The following is a 25038-nucleotide window of genomic DNA, read 5'->3' as shown; positions in this document are numbered from 1 at the left end:
GGAAAGCGACAAAATTCCCACATGTATTACGAAAATCAATACGGCGACACAGGGATGGATTTATATATATAAACAAAATATTTCTACTCTCTTTGGTGCCTAAAATGTTTGCTCGCCAATAACACTTCTACAGCATGAAACTGTTGTGACCATTTTTTTTCCTTTTTGCACCTCAAGCTGCAATATCTGTACGTGTAAAGCTCGTGTGGCCCTTATCGCACCTCTTGGCGCGCTCCCAGATGCAGAGCCACAGCACAATATCCTGAACACACGTCGTCTGCTCTTTACCCCAATCCTCTCGATCGCTGTGTGCGCGCCATCATTTTGTGGAAGTATGAAGTAAAGAGATCGTGTTTCTCCAGGGCTCGTTATTTTGGGAGCATCCACGTTCCGTATCATTTCTCGTTACTATGTAGCAACAATCATCATTGGAGATATATTTCGTAAAAAAACTCACAGACGACAAACGATTTTGACAACGGAACAACTTGGGACAGCAACTTGTGTTTCCCCTCTAGGATTTTGGAATGGTGACATTTAACAGTCCCAGTCATGGGGAAAAGGAATAGTAAACTGAAACAGGAGGAGGTTGTGGAACTGAGGAAGCGAACTTATTGTAAGTACATAACTCGACCTAATTTTGACTCCCCCCCCCCCCCCCCCCCCCCCCTGAGGCTTCTTCTGTTGTTAGGCGCGTGTGACCTCCCCCGCCTTGGCGCTGCCAGATGTGTTGAGTAGTATACCGTCAAAAAGTAATATGTACGCACGGCAGATTGGTGTTAAACTCGGGTAAAATGTACTTTACATACAATGCTTCTTCATCAGCTTTATATTACACTCTACATTTTACAAAGATACATAGATATGGAGTATATGCTATTGTAAGTCCGCGTATGATGTTTCCCCGTGAAATTCGTCCTTGTGTCGTTATCAAAACTTCATAATGGATCTTTTCAGTAACTTTTGATATCAATAATACAAATAGTGTTTTCTGAGTTAAGCATTATAAAATCGTATTACTAGAACTATCTTTTAGCCAAGGAAGTGATATAACGATTTGTTATCGGCGAAGTATATATGGCTGTATCTTGCCAACAAGTGTGCCTCCCGATAATGGTGATTTGGACGAGTTATTAAATTTTTGGCCAGTCTCAACTATCTAGGGTTTTTAGCAAATTGAAAAGTTATCTCAGTGTATTGAATCAGGGTATTATGACCTCACAGCTTCTTTCCTGTATTGTAGTGATATGATACCAAACAAAACTTGACATGTACACAGGTATAATATATATTGTATACACAGGTATCTATTGTATACCCAGGTATCTATTGTATACACTGGTATATATTGTATACACAGGTATATATTGTATACACAGGTATGTATTGTATACACTGGTATGTATTGTATACACAGGTATATATTGTATACACAGATATCTATTGTATACACTGGTATCTATTGTATACACTGGTATCTATTGTATACACAGGTATCTATTGTATACACAGGTATATATTGTATACCCAGGTATATACTGTATACCCAGGTATGTATTGTATACCCAGGTATATATTGTATACACAGGTATCTATTGTGTACCCAGGTATATATTGTATACCCAGGTATATATTGATTACACTGGTATCTATTGTGTACCCAGGTATATATTATATACACAGGTATATATTGTATACACTGGTATATATTGTATACACAGGTGTATATTGTATACACTGGTATATATTGTATACACAGGTATCTATTGTATACACTGGTATCTATTGTATACACAGGTATCTATTGTATACACAGGTATATATTGTATACCCAGGTATATATTGTATACACTGGTATCTATTGTATACACTGGTATCTATTGTATACACAGGTATATATTGTATACACAGGTGTATATTGTATACACTGGTATATATTGTATACACAGGTATCTATTGTATACACTGGTATCTATTGTATACACAGGTATCTATTGTATACACAGGTATATATTGTATACCCAGGTATATATTGTATACACTGGTATCTATTGTATACACTGGTATATATTGTATACCCAGGTATATATTGTATACACTGGTATCTATTGTATACACTGGTATCTATTGTATACACAGGTATCTATTGTATACACAGGTATCTATTGTATACACAGGTATATATTGTATACACTGGTATCTATTGTATACACAGGTATATATTGTATACACTGGTATCTATTGTATACACAGGTATATATTGTATACACAGGTATATATTGTATACACTGGTATCTATTGTATACACTGGTATCTATTGTATACCCAGGTATATATTGTATACACAGGTATGTATTGTATACACAGGTATCTATTGTATACCCAGGTATATATTGTATACACAGATATCTATTGTATACACTGGTATATATTGTATACACTGGTATCTATTGTATACACAGGTATGTATTGTATACACAGGTATATATTGTATACACAGGTATCTATTGTATACACAGGTATCTATTATATACACATGTATATAGGTATCTATTATACATCTATGTATTGTATACAAACATCTTTTGTACAAACGTTTCTATTGTTTAACTGATGTTTGTTGTATGTTGTTATGTGGTATATATGTTGTGGGTAAATTGCTGATGTTTGGATATGACAGAATTTTATGAGTATTTCATGAGGATGTGACAGGTTTTTTTTTTTTTTTTTTATATGAACACAGATCAATATGCATGAATGTAGATATTAGTGGTGTAACAATTCACCGATGCATCAACGTATTTGATCACAGAGTGGTGCATTGATGCAGTGATACTTGATTGTACTGATCTCCCTTGACCAATGTTAACTTACATATTGTTGTAACCAACATGGCTGACAAGGCCATTTTAGTGGCTTATAAAGCTGCCTGTTGGAGTTCTTTCAAATCCAAATTATCTAAGTTCAAGAACGCTTTGTGGGAAATGGACAAAACATGTTTTTTGTAACAAATGTAGACAAAGACTTTAATATTCCGGAAATACCACAAACAAAAAACATGACTACTGTACGATGGAATACCAGATATCTGATAGGTCATCAGCTTCTCTTTATTATATAGTGATATGTATCATATCACTACCCACCTTGCGATACAAAGCTCTTGTAGTTATCATTGTAATGGATACATACCTCATTTTGAAAAATGGTTTTGTTTCAAAATGGCAACATTGCAGACTAACAGTGATTACAGATAAATTATGATTTATAGAAATTCAAAATACTGATCCATTTCTCTGACTATAGCATTATTAATATTACTATCTGCAGGATTCAACACCTACCACTAATTTGCTGTACACAGAGCATGTCATCATCTAATTCAACATGACCAATTATTGTTATTGATCTGTTTAGCAAACATAATGTTTATCAACAGTGATTATTTCCACGGGAGAAATATTGACACAGAACATATCTAGGAACTAATGGCTCAATCAGACTACAGCAAAATGACTATATGTCTGTCCTGTTTTAGGGTTAACAGGACATGGCTGTATTTAATTCCATTGTGTTTGGTCAATATATAGGCACTGCTGTGTCTGTTTCACTGAATGCTGTGATATATGTCATGGATGTTATGACAGTAGTGTGAGGGCAGCATGTCTTATAATCAGAAGTAATTAAAAGAAAGAAAGAAGTTCATTCATGTTTGATGGAAGTGATCGAATGGAAAGGTTAAGAACAGATTTCTATTGTGATATAATATATTTTGAGAATGGAAGGAGCTGCCCTTGATGTAATAAAAGTCTAGGGAGATTGGCAGCATTAGGTATATAATTGGTGATACTGGTAGGAACGACAGGTAGGTGGGCGGGGAATTCACCTATCAAAACAATTGAATGACATGATGGTAACAATCTAGTGACATCATGTCAATAATTAAATCACATCATGTGAACCCTCGGGGTAAGATACTAAAGCTCCCAAACACTCACCAAGCCTTGTGGTTGTCAGTTGAAGAAATTTTCCCCTTGGGTTAATGTCATTTGATTATATATATATATATTTGTATCAATATGTACACTAACATCCTAGCCCAATACACTAACACTGTACTGGCAACCTGCAGGAAATGGACTAATAACTCCTATCAAAATGTAAGTGAGGCTCCTTATAAGAAAGTGATTCAGTCACAAGCTGGTGACAGTGTTTTGTCAGCCTGACATGTGATTAGATTAACTAATGAAATACACTGTTATAAAAATGAGTTATAATTACAAAGGTTTTTAACCATAAAGCAATTTATAAGAATGATATATGGTCATATCTCACTGGCTGTAAAATAGAATAAATATTACAATGCACCATCATATGGAATTGTGTTGATATTACATGATAACAACTGACACTAGGACAAGACATTCTAACAAAACAAAATGGCTGAAATAATGAAGCCCCATGCCAGTTAAATCTCATGTTAAACAAATCTCACTATAAAAAGAAAACGAAGAATTTGAGAATGATTTCTGGTTTATCTCAGCAGCGTCATGTATTTCAGCGTGTTGTTGAATGTGAGGATTACATGCCATTAGACATAAACTGATACAACTGTAACACTAGCTCTACTTTCATGTAAATACATGCCAGGGCAATGTTAACATTTTTTGTGTGAAAACTTTACAGAAGCATATGGAAGGAGGAGGAGGAGGAGGAGGGGGGTTCTAAAATCTGGATAATGTTGAACTTAGATATACATTTGATCAACTTACTGTAGCCTTTTGTTGAAACCTTTTAAGAGTGAATTGAGTATATAGAATGATATGATTCTTTTATAGCAGAATTTTTATTTTCCAGATGTTAAAATGAAAGTATCTTCATTACTTTTGGCCTTTCAACCCGAAATTTCCATATGTGGTTTAATTTCCCATTGATGTGAAGCCAACAATGGAATTACAACAGGCAAAGAAAAGTACTAAAGGATTCTTGTTTCATGTTTAAAAAACATTGAAGATATAATTCTTTATTTCCCTGCTTAAATTAAATTATTGGATACCTTTTGTGTAAGTAATGTGTATTTATCTTTGATGTCATTTGATATTATTCCTACATTATTTCTTGATGGTCATAAAGTGGTTGTTCAACATTTCGTAGGGGGCCGCGGTGGCCAAGTGGTTAAGGTGTCCTGACACTTTAACACTAGCCCTCCACCCTGTGGTTGCGAGTTCGAAACCTACGTGGGGCAGTTGCCAGGTAATGACCGTAGGCCAGTGGTTTTTCTCCGGGTACTCCGGCTTTCCTCCACCTCCAAAACCTGGCACGTCCTTAAATGACCTTGGCTGTTAATAGGACGTTAAACAAAACAAAGCAAATCAACATTTCGTAAAAAGTTCAACGGTTTCGGTCAAATGCTTGTTTGTTGAGGGTTTTGTAAGGACAGGATGATGTGTGTCTAGGAGGACACTATCAGAAGAAAACAAGCTGTATATGTTAGTATATGGTAATGCTGGGGCTCAACAAGTCAATATTTCTAATGTGATACTATGTATGGCATTGTCAATGACAAGTGACAGAGAATGGACACAGGGACTTGAGAGTCTGTTACAGATTGTGTATCATGACCTATCCTAGTGTGTATAGCACATTTCCAGATGTTTTGTGGGTCCTGATCAAAATTAAATAATAAACACTAAAGGGGTGTAAAACATCTGAAAATGTGATAAACACACTAGAACTGGTCCTAATATAAACTGCAACAAATTCCCAGGTCCCTGTGAGGATGGACACCAGGGTTAACCAATATGTCGGGTCCAGAGGAGCAGTCGGTCAGGACAGCACTGCAGTGTAATATATCTGGCATTGATGCTGAAGAACAGCCACAGTATAGTTAAACATTACTCAACTATATGTTGTGACAGAGAGCTATAGGAAACAAAATCAATGGCAGTTACACAGGCAAGACTGTAAATAAACTTTTCATCTTCATCCAGGCGTCAGATTCCTACCATCTATATGTCTAGGGCAAGGTATTGTCTGACTAGCTTCTAACTTCAAATCGACTCGTTATACTATATCTAAAATCTATACATGTACATTGAGGAATATTAAAATTCATCAACAAATATAATCTAGTATATTTCAATATGGAAACTTTGTTCTTGTTTTAAGCGTACTTGCTGTTTGACGATGCAGTTATGAAAGAGTGAATATCTTTTGATGAATGATAAGCTGACCAGGCGGCGAGCTACTGGACATAGGTCTGACCAGGGTGGAGGGAGAGCACTAGCAATAGAAGATAGGGCTGTTTTCAGGAAGATTTATAGTACAGGGCATGATATCCTGTAAATGTCTTGTTTTGTATTAGTTCCCATTTATACAAACTGTAGGTAAACAACTGATGTTCAGTACCACAGTTACGCCTGCCCTGCAGAAGACTTGTATACTGTCTCCATTGTAGGATTGTAAGAGGTGACTATAAATTTAGTATCTTACCTTTTCTCTTCTAAACAATATTAGTCTTCCTAATGTCCTCTTGCCAAGACAAAAACAATACGATTTAGAATTTGATATTTTCTGCTTAATATTCAGCTTACCCAGTTTGGATGTCATGCTACCAGGTGTGTTTTTTGTTTTTTTTTGTTTTTGTTTTTGTTTAACGTCCTATTAACAGCCAGGGTCATTTAAGGACGTGCCAGGTTTTGGAGGTGGAGGAAAGCCGGAGTACCCAGAGGAAAACCACCGGCCTACAGTCAGTACCTGGCAACTGCCCCATGTAGGTTTCGAACTCGCAACCCAGAGGTGGAGGGCTAGTGATAAAGTGTCAGGACACCTTAACCACTCGGCCACCGCGGCCCCCTTACCAAGTGTGACATTTCATTGTGATAGCACAGCATCATCAGTGGCCCTATCATTTAATACAGTGTCCTTAAATGACCTTTGGTGTTAATAGGACATAAAACATTTACATCTTTCAAAACAAACCACAGTTTTATATACAACTTATGTATTGGCATACAACTTACGTGTTAAAGGCCCTTAATTTGCAAGAAGCAGCAAGATATAGTAAATGTACTCAAACTATTTTATCATCAGAATATGATTATGACTTATCAAGAAATAAGAAGATAATTTGAATTTCAGAACAGAGCTGAAACTCATTCTTTTACTGAGTTATCTAGTCATTGGATTAATTGCCGGTGTCACTAAGCATTGTAACTGAGCTTTTTAGTGGCATGTTGATTTTCTTATGTAGTCTTAACAAGTGTGACACATCAAATAACCTATCCTGGACCAGCAAGCCAAGGGTTGTGGGCCTTGGTTCGATCCCCATTGGATGCATCTGTTACATTTGTTGCTGTTGACCACTCCAAGTGCAAGCCATAGGAGAATGAGAGGCTTCTTGACAATAGAATCTGGGTTGTTCTATGTTTGTGGGCAGACACATTTGAAAAGGCGGGAGTAATGTGGCAGGTTTTAATCGTAAGTAGTGTACATATTGTACAATTGGTAGAACAATGCCTAAATTAGCATCATGTCTTTGATCTCTGATGGAGGCTCACTGCTTACTTTCCTCTTACATATTAATTCAAAATACTGTAAGGACTAGTCTTCTTGTTTAATCAACAAGGTGGCGGTGACTGAGCCTTCAGTTTTCACCATGACATATTCCAGGGTGCAGAGAGTGGATGTAAACATAACCCTTGGTACATGTATATAGAGGGTGGTTGTATCAACATTTAATTGGAAAATCATTTTAACTGAAACTTACATGTATACTGCAGGAGTTAAATAATTATTCTGGTGCATTGATAAGTGCAGTCAGCAGAAATCCAAATTAGCCAGACTTAGAGACTTAGAAAACTAAGTGCCTGTGTGATTATCCAGTTGGTTCGATGATGAGGGTATTTTAAGAGAGGCAAGGAAATTAAATGATGTAAAGGGGAAATTAAAAGGAAATTGAAATGGTATAGACTGGATTAGGATAGGTTGTGTATATATTTATGATTGATCATGTTTATAGTTGATATGTAGAATCAGGACAAGTTGTTCCAAGCAACCTATATAATATTTACAATACTGGGTATAAGCAAACTCTACTGGACCATTTACAAAACTGTGAATAATTTCCGGTTTTTATAATATGATTTGAAACCTTTGGAATTTCAACTTCTTTTTAACCCGCCATCATCAGATGGCTAGCTATTTAAGTCGACCTACATCCATGGTCCTTGGTCTAATTGTCCATCTGTCGTCCATAAGGTCGTAAACAATATTCCTTGTTATTACTATTTCTTTAGAAGGACTGGAGGGATTTCTCAAACTTCATATGTAGATTTTCCTTTGACCCTTTGTCCTTTGTGCCCATTGAATTTTGAATGTGATTAGGGTAATAAAATGGTTGAGGGGCAGCTGTGTTAGATTTTGATATTTGTTATGACTGCTTCTTGTGGAGTACTGGAGGGATATTGCTCGAAACTTTACATGTAGGTTCCCATTGGTTCATTATTGTTTCCATTTAATTTTCAGTCTGATTGGGTAAACAAAATTGCCAACAGGTTGCCATCTTGGATATTAGTTGAAGTTTTTTTATTTCTCAGATTCTGATGTACGTTCCCCAAATGATTCAGAGGAGACAGAAAAAGATTGTGTCCTACACAGATTCAATAAAGATCATTCAATGGTTGGTGCCAAGATTCCTCTTGGATCGCTTATTAAAAGTTTCATTGATGAATCTCAAGATATTGTAAAGCATCATTAAAATGAAATATTTATGAGGCAATATGTGCTGTTTATGAACCAATCTGACATGTCCGTTCAAATCTTACTCAGGCCAGTAAGAAGTCAGACTTAGAAGAGTAAGCTTCATACATCATCATCAACAAAAACAATTACATGTAAATCATACATGCATCAGTTTTTTTCTCATGTAAAACAATTTTCACATTGGACAGTTTTAGGTGGCCATGTTGTGACATCATATTTCTGAAATCTATACTGTCATTACTTTTCCTCTAGTATTACATATTTGTTGTATTGTCCATTTGTAGACATCTCCAGCTATAGATAATATGGAATAATGGATATAGTCAAAACATGGACTAAGTTTCTCTTACCAAGACTAGTACCCCCAGTCAATATACGGAAGTAAGTGACTCTTACATAGATGAGTAACCCCAGTCGAAACATGGACAAAGTGACTCTTACCAAGACTAAGTACATACCCCCAGTCAAAATACGGACTTGTGCCTGAAGTTTAAACCTTGACTAGTGTCTGCATTCAAAACACAGGGTGTCTGTAGACAATCCCTTGGGACTTTTGTCTCCAGTTTAAACCTGTACTAATTCCTGCAGTCAAAACACAGGGACTACCAGTTGTGTCTCCGCCTTGAACAGGGCTCCAGTCAAAACACAGAGACTTGTGTCTTGAGTTAAAACTTTGACTTGTGTCTGCAGCAAAAGTATGGACCTCTGTGTCAAATCAGTAATTTCAATCTTTCGCTAATGTAAGCTGTCTGATTGAAACCATTAGTCACATATTTGCTCTAAATGAAACCCCAAGAGTTTTGAAACATTTCAGCCTTAAATTCTCTGCTATCTCATTTTGATGAGTCATTACACTGTGACGCATTTAAGTTAAATTTTTAATATGGTCAGTCAGTTAATCATATTTATGGTTTTATTTCTGGAAAGAGTTGTCAATTTTGTTTGGAATGTAGTGAAATTTACTGGCATTTAAAAAAAAGTTATTGTTCAGGATTTAATCCAAACCCACAGCCAAGGTCACATGAGGACACTCCAATATGACTGCTGGTTTCTCAAACAAGGGGCCGCGGTGGCCGAGTGGTTAAGGTGTCCCGACACTTTAACACTAGCCCTCCACCACTGGGTTGCGAGTTCGAAACCTACGTGGGGCAGTTGCCAGGTACTGACCGCAGGCCGGTGGTTTTTCTCCGGGTACTCCGGCTTCCCTCCACCTCCAAAACCTGGCACGTCCTTAAATGACCCTGGCTGTTAATAGGACGTTAAACAAAAACAAACCAAACAAACCAAAATTCTCAAACAACTGGATTCCAACAGTATGATTGTATGGCTAAGTCGTGTTACATTTTTACACGTCTTACATGTACATATTTACCTAAGAACCTGTGTTGCCATTAAGATATAAAGGTTTAAGACATTAAACCTATAAACAAACCTTGAAACATCATTATGATACATATCAATTGACAGCTAAAAGTCATTTGAAGTTTACATATAACTCATTTTCTACAGCTTTTTTTTTCTAATATATTAGCTGCAAGAAATTGATGATTTGAATATTAGAGTTTCCCAGAATTCAGTTTTCAGTCACCATGGGAACATAATTCAGTAACAGGAGAGGGAAAATACGATGTCCTCACACAGGATTCGAACAAGGGACCTCCAAACTCTAAACAGACTCTCTAACCATTTGAGCTACCAGCTGGCCACTGACTTCAGCCCAGTCCAATTTCCCTACATTTCTCCCTCCTTCAATAAAGTCTTTGACCCTGAAGACACACAATACCATATACCAACCCTGTGGGTATTAAGTTGATGCCAACTGTAACAGAAAAGGAAAATTTCAATGACCCAACATGGACTCGAACCCAGGAGCTCTGAGCTATTGACACAGACTCTCTAACCATTTGAGCTGCCTGGCCACTAACGTTCAGCCCAGTCCAGATCTACTTTCCTATACTTCTCACTAGATATTTTACTGACTGTTTGATATATATAAGTCCAATGTCTGGAAGCATATTCTGGGAGACTGTTTACAGTAGTAAATACATGGACCTGTGTGTTGTTACACAGATACTGTATGTCATGTAGGCAGTAGTGTGGAATCCTTTATCATAGATTGTCTTCACTGTCACTCACTCACTGTGCGGCTGTTTCCAAGATAAACACATTGTTTGTAACAATGGTATTACCATATACCAAACATTGGGAAGTCAGCTGTTGTAAGAATTGATGTACCAAAGGTTATCAACCTTCTAACAGGTCTATATATAACCAAGTGGTGGGTGGGTGGAGCCTGACCATAGGGCTCTATGTTTTAGTGTATTGTTCTTAACTGTTTGTCTGAAATATAAAAAATATATATAAAAAAAAAACTAGATATAACTTAGTATTTAAGATAAAATAGTTTACATTATTTCAGTATATATAATGACTTGAAAAATTACTATGAAAATGTTACTTAATGCAATCATATAATTTATGGATTAAAAGTGCCAAAATAAGATAATCACTAAAATATGTACATTAAAGTATTTAGAATTTGTAATATTAAGGTATACAGTGCTGGGTGAAAGCTATGAACTTCATGTGTAATAACAAGCCACAAGCATCCTTGTGAGGATCGAGTGACAGTTATCTACAATACATTCTCTACCTTTGCAGTCCTAGAACTGTTCCACATTAACCGAGAGTTCACCTCTCCATTACACAGCTAAACATACAGGCCCAGTAGACCTGACATCCAACAACTGCTAGGTGTACACAGCATAAGTAATGCCATGGGCTAGAGGATGGGAGGGTATAGGACTGTACCAAATCAATAGATATTGGCATTGCAATAGTTTGGTAGGTGATAAATTACAGCATGGAGAACCTTAATATTTACGGTCAGGATTTTTGATAAATACAAATTTTATTTATTTTAAAACGATTGCGGAACAGGTTATATCACTTTACATAAATTAAATCACCCTTGTTGAATGGGATGGAAGTGCCCAAAGGGTCTTACTAGTTGGAAGAAAACAGAGTTACCCAAAGAAAATCCACGCAGTCTGGCAGGTATTTATAACCTCCCTTTAGCTTTTCTTGTCAAATTGGGTAATCACCTAGGTAAAAGGCGGGTGTGTTACCACTGCACCAAAAACTGCCCTTGAGTAAATATGTCAATCTCTGAGTGATGAAATTTCTTGTATAATACTTACTGTCAGCCAAATTTGTTTGCAGGCTATCTTGTAACTTTGGGAATTTCATGAATCAAGATTGGGATGACTCACTACTGGTCTTTAATATTTTCTGGTACATCATTTTTAGCTCATCTGGTCCGAAGGACCAAGGTGAGCTTATGCCATACTGTGGCATCCATCATCCGTCCGTCGTCCATCATCTGTTCGTCCGTCCGTCAACAATTGACTTCTTCTTCATAACCACAGATCGGAATTTCACCAAATTTGGCTGAACTGATATAAACGACTTCTCTGAAACTTAGCAATGGATATAGCTCATATTTTACTGGTAACCCTATGGGGTTGTGCCAAAAGTCAATTTCATTTCATGGATTAATGCACTTTTTGCCATAAAAAGCTCACATTTTTAGAATTACAATGAAACCAATGTGCATGTACCCATATAAAATGCTTATGATATATTGACATAGCAATACCAGCGACAAATATACTTAAGCATCATTCTTGTTTCATATGAAACCAGGTGAGCGATACAGGCCCTCTGGGCCTCTTGTTTTAATTATCAATATGCATGGACATTGTCTTACATTTCTTAGCCATGGTAGGACCGACATGTTCATAACAACTTGACTCAATTACTGATCATTATCAATACAGTCTGCTTCTATCATTTATCAGTTCTATTCAGTCCTGTTTTCAAACATTGTTGACCCACCGAGTCTTCTTTACATTTCACGCCTTTGACCCATGGGAGCATTGGCTTGAAAGCCTTCATTTTGGCAGGAATATCTATATTTTTTTTTTACCAATCTTATTAATGAAGCTCTTCTTTGGCTGGAAAATAGAAATGGTATACCAAGATGGCTGTGCCCATTTGTCGACATTGTTTGTTATCTGACATCTTACCAAACAAACCAAAGAACATTTAAAATGAAGTTTCTGATTTTTGTGTCGCCTTGAAAAGGTGACATATAGGTATTACTATGTCGGCAGCTGTGGCGGCATTGTCGTCCGCACAATGGTTTCCATCCAATAACTTGAGTCCCCTTCAGCTAATCAAACTCAAACTTCATACAGTGCTTCCTTACCAAAAGTGCTTGCTTGGGATTGCTTTTCAGGTTCAAAAGACAAAGGTCAAGGTCACTGTTAGTATTAATAGAAAATTGGTTTCCATGCAATAATCAAATTCCTTTCAGCCAATCAAACTCAAACTTCACACAGTGCTTCCTTACCAAAAGTGCTTGCTTGGGATTGATTAATAGAAGATTAGTTTCCATGCAATAATCAAATTCCTTTCAGCCAATCAAACTCAAACTTCACACAGTGCTTCCTTACCAAAAGTACTTGCTTGGGATTGCTTTTCAGGTTCAAAGGTCAAGGTCACTGTTAGTATTAATAGAAAATTGGTTTCCATGCAATAACTTGAGTTCCCTTCAGCCAATCAAACTCAAACTTCACACAGTGCTTCCTTGCCAAAAGTGCTTGCTTAGGATTGCTTTTCAGGTTCTTGCTACTATAAACAGAAAATAGGTTTGCTTGCGCTAACTTGAGATATCCCTTGGGCCAATCAAACTCAAACTTAATGCATTGCTTTCTTATAGGAAGTGCCTGCTTGGAAAGGCTTTAAGTTTCTATGTTCAAAGGTCAAAGGTCAAGATCACTTTTGCTATAAATAGAAACTTGGTTTCCATTTGATAACTCGAGTTCCCTTGGACCAATTAAACTCAAACTTTGTATAGTACTTCCTTATCAAAAGTGCTTGCTTGGGATTGCTTTTCAGGTTCGAAAGTCACAGGTCACTGTAAATAAATAGAAAATCTGTCCAGTTCCCTTTGGGTCAATCAACCTAAAACTTCATGTAGTGCTTTCTGGTTTCAAATTTTGCATGAAACTTGTTTTGATTTGCAAAGCAGATCAGTTTGATTTTTAAAATTCAAATCCTAGCTTGCTGTGCAGGCGACACATCCACTTCCGTGGAATTCTTGTATTTGTCAGATTTTCCGTAGCCATAATCTATTGAACCAATCAGATAACTGAATTGGGTTCATAAATAATTCATGAATGCAAGACTTTGTGTGCACATGGTATCTAAAGGGACTAACATCTACAATCGCAAAGGTGTATACATGTAAATGGCTACAGCATGTTTCATATAACTGTTGTTTAAAGTGAAAGTATAAGATAGTCTGTTTCTTGAAAGTTACCTTTTTTTTGGTTATCACCGCAAACTCATGATGCAGAATTCGCAAAAGTTAGTTGGTTTTAAGTTTCATAATCCTGTTTCATTTCAAACATCCATTACACAATCAAATGGTACATTGATGATGGTGAGTTTTGATTTTTATTGGTTAAAAAATATAATAGGAAGGTCTTATTACACATACTTCACAGCCTGATCCCATGTTCGCCTGTGATGTGATAACTCATTCTCTTACCCTTGACAGGGATATCCACAGTTTTACCGGGGTCAGATTTTCTTATCTCACCCTAGGCAAAAGACAAGCTACACTTGCTCTTCTTACATTCTCAGCAATTGTATTTCTTCACGTCAACAATACCATGACGTCACAGCAACAGTACAATGACGTCACGTCGACAAGCCTCGTGTTTGGCAACTTTAGAATCTTCCCCTCGGGTTGAGATTCCCCTGTCTCACCCCCAAGGGTGTGAAAGATTCTATTATTCTCACATACTTCACAGCGTGATCCCATGTTTACCTGGGATGTGATAACTCATTCTCACATACTATACAGGGTGATCCTGTGGTTGCTAGGGGAGGGATTAATTGATCTCGCACAAGGTATGGAAAGACAGCTGGCCAACGCTATGACACCACTCGCAGTAATAGTGTGACATCATCATTTTATGTAGAGTTACCATGTCACAAATTGTTAATGTCATCAATTTTGACATATTTTCATGATTTTCATAAATGGAAAAGATTCACAATACAATGTGTTACTTTAATCAAACAGGGGCCTGTACCATGGAAAGGGGTATCTCATCCCTTGTGTAAAAGTTTTGCTGACCAGCACTTTCAAGCCTCGTGCTTGCCGGCTTTAAAACTAGGGTTTAGATATTCCTGTCCACAGAACAGGCCCATGTTAGATTCTATTAGTTCGAAATGAATGTACACCCTACCACTAAGCAAAAGAGAAATTCAGCCTGATCTTTTAAGGTGATGATGTATACTCTTTCACTCATAGAGATATACTCTCTTACCGAAAGAACACAGACTATCATCGATGGGCCAAATCCTATAGCAATGGGCATATATATATATAGTCATGTAGGTGGTAAACCAGGCAGTAATCAACTCTACACTTGACCAAATTGTAAACAGTAAATATCTATACTAGAAACTACTCTGATACATGGCAGGCTCCAAATATCATGAGAAAATTTTGCCAGTACTTTTAATTCACAGTCACATTTGAAAAAGCAAACCACATTGTAAACAAATAATTGGCTAGATAGGTGTGATTTTTTCACCTTATTTTTCAATCCCCTTATCTCTGCTATGGGTTATGGCCAGTTTATATATTTCTAAAATAACTGTGTAATCTTCGGAGATACAGATGTTGTTCCTTCAGCACTGTTTACAGTGTCACGCCAATGTTTGGCTGCGTTGGAAATCAGAACCACACAAATAGATAACATCTATTCAATATCCAGATCTGCTTCAATGATTTCTGCCCCAGTTGATGCCATAAACATTCATTCGATTGGCAGAACATTATTGGATCAAAGGCAGCACTCAGTCTGCAGCATTTGCTAATGGATGATGACAAATCTCCTGACTATATACACACCCCAGTGCCACTGTAAGTGGTACTAATGTCCTACATGTGGCTGTACTGATAGTCGACCATGAACTCTGATGGAAACGTCTGTTCATCCATTAAGTAGATTAACCATTAATCTACATCAATGCATTGCATAACTTTCTGTTATCATATCTGCAACTTAAGATGCCTTGTCCCAGAAAGGGATCAAACAATCATGTAAGAATTATCCTAAATGGAGAAAACAGTACAGCAAATCTTGTAACAACCTTTCAGGTTACACATTTTAAGGATATATGTCGTCTTTCATGTTTTGGTTTGAAATACTTACAGAATTTTCATATTTAATGACATTTTTCACATTGTTAACTAAGGAGTCAGTGATGTAATATTAGGATATTAGTACTGTTTGCCTCCACAGTTATGTAGGTTTCGTAACGTTTGACATGTAGTCTTTCCACAGGGAATGGGGTTGGAAGTAAGGCCCGTCTCGTAGGCTCAGCTATGTATTCTTAGTATTTATATAGTTAGGAGTTATAGACACAGCTTTGTCAAGTCACAAGTTCTAGGGACAATGGTTGGTGTGTAATCTTCACTAAGGTATTGACTGAAGCACCTGCATGGTGACTGTTCCAGCCTCTATGTTAACATAGGTCATATTTGAGTTCCCATTTTTCCTGAGTCTATTTATTGTTTATTTTGTTGGTATTTTATTTAGTTAACTATTTTTCTACTGGCTTTACACCTAAGTTTTATTATGTTGAACTTTATTTTTGGTTATCTACAACTTTTTGTTACTTGTTGATTTATATACAGGCTGCCTCCATGAACCATAATTAAACTTGTAAAACTTATACTGGTGTTGTTGTGGATCTTTCCTAACACTTCGACTAATCCGGAGAAAGAACCGGAAGGTGAGACCGGGAGTTGACTGTTAGCCACGGTTAAAGTTCTATTTTGTAAAGTTTCGGCCTTGTACAACAGTACATTCTAAAAATAACACAACGCGAAGTCTTTTGTGTGGCAAACTCTCGTCTCCTGACCCCGCCTACTACAAATGCATCAGTCCAAACTTAAAAATTCAATTTTAAGGCAAAAAAGGACCAAAGTTGACACTCATTTCTACATTGAAATAGCTGCTTATATGAATACTTTATCAATCTCTCATAGGGAATGCAAATGTCTAGATAATCACACGTCACTAAATATCTGTACATGTAATCATATCATTTAATTCATTTTGAAAGAACTGTTTGTTTGTTTGCTGTAATTTCACATCGCTGCATAATCAGGGTTGGCTTGACCCATTGTCTCTATGTAGTAGCTGGTGGCTACCTCAGTAAACAACATATAGGATGCGTGTCACATGCTATCAGCATAATTGGTGTAAAGTGTCTAAGAATACTATCACCACAGTGCAAGGCAGTAATGATATGTGATCTCATCTCCTTGATCATGAGATAATAACAGACACCAGACCCTTCACTTGAGATTAATTATGTTCTGAGCTGTTGTGGCCCCTCCAAAATTTTAGAGAAATAAAACGTACTAGAGTTAAAATGTCGGCAAATGTACTAATTAACAACATCAAAATAGGAGAGGGATACATTGACAAGGGAAGTAAATGTAAGGGAAATAACTCTGTTTTGTTGACTCCTCTTAAATATTTTAGAAATTGATTGGAGACGAATCTTCCCAAATTGTTTTCGCTGCAATAAACTGGTACATGCTTATCTTAAATATCTGTTAGGCTAGATGGGTTTTTAGCTTGGTTATACTAACTAAATTGTATGAATGGCAATTGTGATACTGCATCTTTTAACTTTTTCCTTAATTCATCAGTTCTTGCCTGAATAAATGTTCATCTATCAAAACGGAGAGCCATTTTGTGTGATATGTTTAAGAGAACTAATGCAGTTATGCTGCAAAATTTTGTATTAATTGGATCAAATGCTATTTCTTCTTATCATCTACAAAAACAATCTGCAGGCATTTTCTGGCATTTTTACTCGCAGTCCATATATTAAAATGTATATGTATATATAATGATAACATACATACATATATGGACCATAGGTTGGGGATTTGTGCCAAGTTCCAATGCTCTACAATGCAAAATGTTCATAGTTAAAATAAGGGATAGCCTGTCTCTGCATTACAAAATGTTCATTGTTCAAATAAGGCATGGTCTAGCTGTCTCCACAATACAAAATGTTCATTGTTCAAAAAAGGCATGGCCTGTCTCCACAATACAAAATGTTCATTGTTCAAATAAAGCATGGCCTGTCTCCACAATACAAAATGTGCATTGTTCAAATAAGGCATGGCCTGTCTCCACAATACAAAATGTTCATTGTTCAAATAAGGCATGGCCTGTCTCCACAATACAAAATATTCATTGTTCAAATAAGGCATGGCCTGTCTCCACAATACAAAATGTTCATTGTTCACATAAGGCATGGCCTGTCTCCACAATACAAAATGTTCATTGTTCAAATAAGGCATGGCCTGTCTATGCATTACAAATTGTTCATTGTTCAAATAAGGCATGGCCTGTCTCTGCATTACAAAATGTTCATTGTTCAAATAAGGCATGGTCTGTCTCCACAATACAAAATGTTCATTGTTCAAATAAGGCATGGCCTGTCTCCACAATACAAAATGTGCATTGTTCAAATAAGGCATGGCCTGTCTCCACAATACAAAATATTCATTGTTCAAATAAGACATGGCCTGTCTCCACAATACAAAATGTTCATTGTTCAAATAAGGCATGGTCTGTCTCCACAATACAAAATGTTCATTGTTCAAATAAGGCATGGCCTGTCTCCACAATACAAAATGTGCATTGTTCAAATAAGGCATGGCCTGTCTCCACAATACAAAATATTCATTGTTCAAATAAGACATGGCCTGTCTCCACAATACAAAATGTTCATTGTTCAAATAAGGCATGGTCTGTCTCCACAATACAAAATGTTCATTGTTCAAATAAGGGATGGCCTGTCTCTGCATTACAAATTGTTCATTGTTCAAATAAGACATGGCCTGTCTCTACAATACAAATTGTTCATTGTTCAAATAAGGGATGGCCTGTCTCTGCATTACAAAATGTTCATTGTTCAAAGAAGACATTGCCTGTCTCTGCATTACAAATTGTTCATTGTTCAAATAAGGGATGGCCTGTCTCTGCATTACAAAATGTTCATTGTTCAAATAAGGCATGGCCTGTCTCTGCATTACAAATTGTTCATTGTTCAAATAAGGGATGGCCTGTCTCCATAATATAAAAAGTTTATAGTTTAAACAAGCATGATGGGTATTGCTAAAGTGACCTTGACATTGTACCAAAACCTGAAACTCAAACTTAATCTGTAACTACTCATACTGAAGTTACATACCAACTTCCAACAATATGCCTTGAAGAATGACTGAGAAAAGTGCAGAAAACTGAGTGAATGGATGGACAGACAGACAGATGGATGGGGAGGAAACCTATAGTTTTGATGAGGCCTCTTGTAAACACCTGTATGATTTACTACCTTTCTGGACATTGTATCTCTACCCCACCCCACCCTACCCCAACCCACCCCACCGCATCCCGCGGTATTTATCTGATCAAGTGGTTTGAGGTATTATATTGATACCAGTATGGGTAACATTCAGAAATAATCATGAAATGGTTGGCAAAATGCTTCTAGAGTATGGAAACAATTTATACACTGTTGCAGAGATGACTGTCTGTGAGATTTGTATTACCGTACAACAATAGGGCCTATGCAAGCTTTGAAAATACAGTAAATTGAAAAAAAAAATAATGCATTTTCAAGATAGAACCAGTCTGGTGCAGAAAGTATTGCAGCAGAGCTGTCAATAATCTCAATCTGTGTGCTGCTCTCTGGCATATTAAACCAGATTGCTGGCTTTCTCAGGGGAGAGGCAGTTAGCTGTGGGCAGATACATCAAGTGTATCGTGATAAAAATACTTTCTGTCGACAGCATGTTTCAGAAAAGACTTGTTGGTCAGATTTCTACAACCTCTAGATCTTTGATGTATACAGATTTTACATTACATCCGATGTATTCTTTGAAACCTTCATGCAGACAATGTAGTAACAGTGTGTCGCCTTTGGGCAAAAGTCTAAAATACGGAGGCCAGATAACAGCATTGCTTCCTGAGAACTGAGAATTAATTTTACTCATGGAAGTGAGATTAGATCAACTTTGATGTTTCTGTTATCAGCAGTTACAGAGAAACCCTGGTAGAAAGCATTCTGTATTTGTTTTTACTAAGTTGAATTCAATTATCAAAATGAATACAGGATTTTGGCTTGAAAAAGATAAATTGTTTTACCCCTATGGGCCATTAATTTGAAAGTTTAATCAATTTCAAATCAGATTGATTGTAACGAAATAAACATTTGTTCTTTAAGGGTCTATTATTTCATTCGTAAATGTATCACTGTGTATTTTGTATGTTTAACAAGAATTAAGATACAAGAGATTTTAAATTGTAAGAGTACAGAATATTTTACTATAGCAGTTGGATATCAATACACAAGCTTGAAAGTTTGTTGCAGGTACCTTGTAAGCTGAAAGCACTTTTTATTTTTGATGGGCTAAAATTGTCTTCATTTTTGCACACACCTACGCTATAAAATATAATAAAAGAACTTGTAATCAGGGCACCAAAGCGCTGAAAAGGAATATCCCAAAACATGCAGTTATGTTCCATTTATGTTTACTGTACACATAATATCAGGATAATCCTTGGTTATGTTTGTATGGTTTTATTTGTTGGGTTTATCGCCCCGGGAACAGCCAGGGTCATTTTAAGGTAGTCTCTCCATGTAGATGTAGTAGTTGGTGATTACTTCACTGAAGAGCATATGGCAGCTCGTCAAATGCCATCCAGAGCAATAAGGGTAAAGTCATGCCGTCTTGCACAAGAACACAACCCAGATATCACAGACTGGTCCGTTTCTCAGTTTTCCTAGAAACACAAACCAACATGAGTAGGAAGTGTTGAAGAATGCACCTTGGACATTACATGGCTTTAACTAACTGAGGTATCGCAGTCCCTTGTATTGTTACAGTTACAGCTAAAACAAACTATTTTTCATTGTTAAACAATAACTGATTTCCAAAAATGAAGACAAAATTGAAATAATTTTCCAATATTTATTATCTTTTAATTATTGATTGCCTCAAATCATGTCTGCCTGTATAAAACATAAAATGTAAACTTCAAACACAGCTGTTTGGTTAAACATAGATAGACACCTGTTGCAGATAGCTTAAGTACATGTTGCTAATAATCTTTAATTAAGGATATGCTTGCAGTAACCACAGATATAAGATATCTACTTTTCATCTTTAACTTTACATGATGGATCCCCAACCAAGTTATAACTTGTTTTAATTAGATGTCTAGATATTAGATTACATATCTACATTGTAACTGAATTTTCATTTTTCATTAATTTGTACTTTTGTTGGAACAAACCCTCCTTTAGAAATGTTTGTTCTTAACAATAAAAATTGATTTAGTTATCTTTTTAACAATTGCATCATATTTTGAGTTTTTCTCCTAATTGAAATCGGTCAGAATATAAATTCGAAGATTATGTTTTTTCCTGGCTAACCAACCATTACCCTGAAGAATTCAAGTAATTTTAAGTAGCAGAAGACATGATGCTGCCGTAGCAGTTATATTTGAGCTAGCTACTTTCTAGTCAGGTGTAGTGTTATTCCACTCAGCAATACTCCAACAAGGGCAATAAGGAAAAGTTGGCAAGTTGGACTCACAACATCCAAAATTAGGCATCAAATAAAGATAAAATGTAAATAATTTGGAAAGAATAAATGGTCTAACTTGAAAATAATTTCTGTTTTCTATTCATTCTGATCAAAAATTGAAAAATAAAAAAGTTTTCTTGTCTTTATATAGATACTGTTTTTTGGTCTATTGCTAAGAGATAATTGAAGACATCATTGCAGCAGTTTCATAGTTTTATAATAGTCATATTTAATATGAATGTTGAATGTTTTTAACCAACTATCAGGATGCACTTTCAAGTTAACCTCATCAGTTTTATGTGTTGGCTCTTATCTCTCTTTCTCAACAAGTGCTGACTTAATTGATATGTCAGGTATAAAAACAGGGGGTGATATGTCAGGTACAACGGGAATAGCAGGAATTTGAAGATCATATGAGGATGGAAGCCAAGATCCATCTGTGTTTTCGTGTATTACACTGTTGAATATATCTTAAGGTAAATGTCATGGTTTAATAATTCACTGTGGGCCACTCCTCTGTCAGGTCACAATATCAGTACACTTGCCCTTTCCCCTCAGTCACCACAGATCATAGGTTGGTTGTACAGTATCAGTGCACTTCTTCATTTGATTTTGGACTGGTTATGGCAAATGAAGGGAGCTTTTTACTCAATCAGCGCACACTGTTCTGCAGGAAGGGCTTAAGACTCATACCTCTTGGGAATCCTACAATTGGGGCCATTGCAAAATTTGTAATGTCTCGATCCTCCAACCCCTGTAGGGAAGGCTTCAGATTCTGTTCCCTGGCCATGACATACCAGAGTCTATAATACTTAGTATTTACTTCAGCTTGGCATTGCCCTGCAGGTAAGGCATAAGAATTATACCTACAGGATATTATCTTTTCTCTGGGGCCGCGGTGGCCGAGTGGTTAAGGTGTCCCGACACTTTAACACTAGCCCTCCACCTCTGGGTTGCGAGTTCGAAACCTAGGTGGGGCAGTTGCCAGGTACACGTACTGACCGTAGGTCGGTGGTTTTTCTCCGGGTACTCCGGCTTTCCTCCACCTCCAAACCTGGCACGTCCTTAAATGACCCTGGCTGTTAGTAGGACGTTAAACAAAAACAAACAAACAAACTTTTCTCTGCTTTCTAGCTTTACCCTTTATTCTTCCTACTATCTTCCTTGACAAATTTCTCACTTTTGGCCTATAGTTAAGTGTTACTCCTGTAAGGAAGGCTTTGGGTTTTGCCTGTTGTCAGTAACATGTGACCGGTTGAGGTGTGCTGCTTGGTGTCATTGAATAGCATGTGACCAGTTGGGGTGTGCTGCTGGGTGTCTGTAACATGTGACCAGTTGGGGTGTGCTGCTGGGTGTTTTCTGTAGTGTGGTCCAGGTAGCTATTGCTATAAAGTCGACATCAGACATGAGCATACTGCAGCCTCCCATAACACATACACTCACCACAAGCATTTCACACCACACACAGGGGAGGCTGTCCTTAATGACCATAGCAGTTGATGGGACATTAAAAAGTGAGGTAGTAACAAACTGCAACAAGAAGATTCTGCCTCAAAATGACCTTGGCTGTTCATGGGGCAATAAATCCAACAAACAAATAAGCAAATGACTAGTTTGTCTATTGTGAGTATAATCTGAGCAGATTAGGTGTGCAGCTTGGTGTTTTTGGCAGTATACTTCAGTGAGATACTAGTACAGTTAACATCAGTTCCACTCTATCACAAGGAGACAAACAAAAACATACTGAATCCTACCAAAACACACACACATATACCACACGCATGGATCTCGCACACAGGGGAGGCTGTCCTTAAATGACCATAGCTGTTGATAAGATGTTAAACAATGAAAAACCAAAATCATAATTTACCACTGTCTTGGGACAAGCTAATATTAAGGGAAATGTGAGCTATTTAACTTCCTCATACTTTGGACTGCCAGGGTGAGGTAAATAAAGCGAGTTTTTTTTTACTTTTCTCACACAAATCTATAATCCATGTTTTCCATTTATCTGCTACAAAATCCATAACTCATTCCATACAGAAAAACTGTCAAACAAAAGTATCATTTTTCTACAATGTGATTATAATTGATTGCACATGCTATATGTTACCAATAATCATGATTAGTATAGTAACAGGAAACAAGGTCATTACCACACAAAACATTAGGTATATATATCTGTCTTTCATTTCCCCCTTTTGAATAATTCCTTTCTCTAAATCAAGCAAAAGAGAGGCTGTAACAGGTTTTACCATGGATTTTTTATGACATTAAGTACTTGCACATATTAAATAAAACATACATGTATGTGAAGGTAAGTTGTTGAAAACTGTGTACTCATACTTCATCAGTGCCTTTATATATTAGGTAGAATATCAACATTTACACAAGTGATACTAAGTGAGAAATATTGCAATATCCTGATGCATGATTCAAATACACATGACTTTCCAATGTGTTTTTATCTATTTTACACTTGTGTTTTAAGTCAGGTAAATTAGTCTGAAGTATCACTGATACTGGACCTAAGGTAAAGGCTCTATAATGACATATTTATATCAGCTTATCCATTGTGTGTCAATACATTGTTTATTTTCTGTATATTACATTTTCAATTCAGAAGAATTATATGATATAGGCTGACAATAGAAAGTAGATTCCACATGATTGAACATTGGGATATACCTGGTTAAATTCTGTTTAAGAACTCTACTTTGTGGAATTCTATTGATTAATTACAAAGAAATGCAATAGTAATACATATTGTTCTCCCTTCATCTAATCTGACAGCACCAGCCTCACATTTCTATGACCTGAACAAAGCAAAATATATTCCTGTCGAACACTGTGACAGGAATCAAACCCAGGTCTCGAGTGTGATTATTCATCATGACTCTACCAACTGAGTCAGCCTCAAAATTACAATAGCAATATTGAGTTGAATGGAATTTTGATGCCAATACCTCTAGTTTCCTCAGTATGTAGAGTAGTATCATACAGAAACATCATAAATTATCTTGTGGTTTGATCACTTCTAGCCTAAAACTCTGTTCCTTTGTTGTTGAAAATGATTCCTGAGAGGCCACTTGTGGTAACAAGTGTAGCTAAGGGACATAACTCTAAACTTTGTATCTGTTTCTGTAATCATGCTACAATAACAAATGATTATCTCTGGAATGCAGCAGTACTGAGCTGGTCGTATGTGACCGATTGATGTTTCTGTTTCATCCTGATTTATTAATCTAGCGCCTCTACCTTTACCCCAGAGATACTGATTTTGTGTCTACCTTTACGATAAAAGCCCACAAAAATCCATAAACGCATACGACAGAAGTTGGTGAGTGTACATCCTTCTAGTGTATACAGTAGTATAGCAAAGTCCTAATGGTTTCAATATTGATTTGTTATATGACACAATCATGATGCCTTTATACCTAATGAAATGTATCTATACAGGTACACAAAGCAACATATCATTTCACCATTGCTTCACAATACATGCCACA

At 36.6% G+C, this 25038-nt stretch overlaps 1 protein-coding gene across 3 annotated transcripts in view; it reads left to right on the top strand.

Moving 5' to 3' along the window:
* The first annotated feature begins 210 nt into the window (after nucleotides 1-210).
* The window catches only part of LOC117318512 (neuronal calcium sensor 1-like), a 46604-nt gene continuing 21776 nt past the window's right edge, over nucleotides 211-25038 (top strand). For all 3 annotated transcript variants that reach the window (XM_033873506.1, XM_033873493.1, XM_033873500.1), the window contains exon 1: nucleotides 211-616. In XM_033873506.1, coding sequence (XP_033729397.1) covers nucleotides 553-616 — 64 coding nt within the window. In that variant the 5' untranslated portion in view covers nucleotides 211-552. The remainder of the gene's footprint in view (nucleotides 617-25038) is intronic.

Source organism: Pecten maximus, chromosome 2 (genome assembly GCF_902652985.1).
Source record: "Pecten maximus chromosome 2, xPecMax1.1, whole genome shotgun sequence".
NCBI classification, from domain to species: Eukaryota; Metazoa; Mollusca; class Bivalvia; order Pectinida; family Pectinidae; genus Pecten; species Pecten maximus.
The sequence above is the reverse complement of the archived record's forward strand: the minus strand, read 5'-3'. Positions and strand labels throughout refer to the sequence as shown.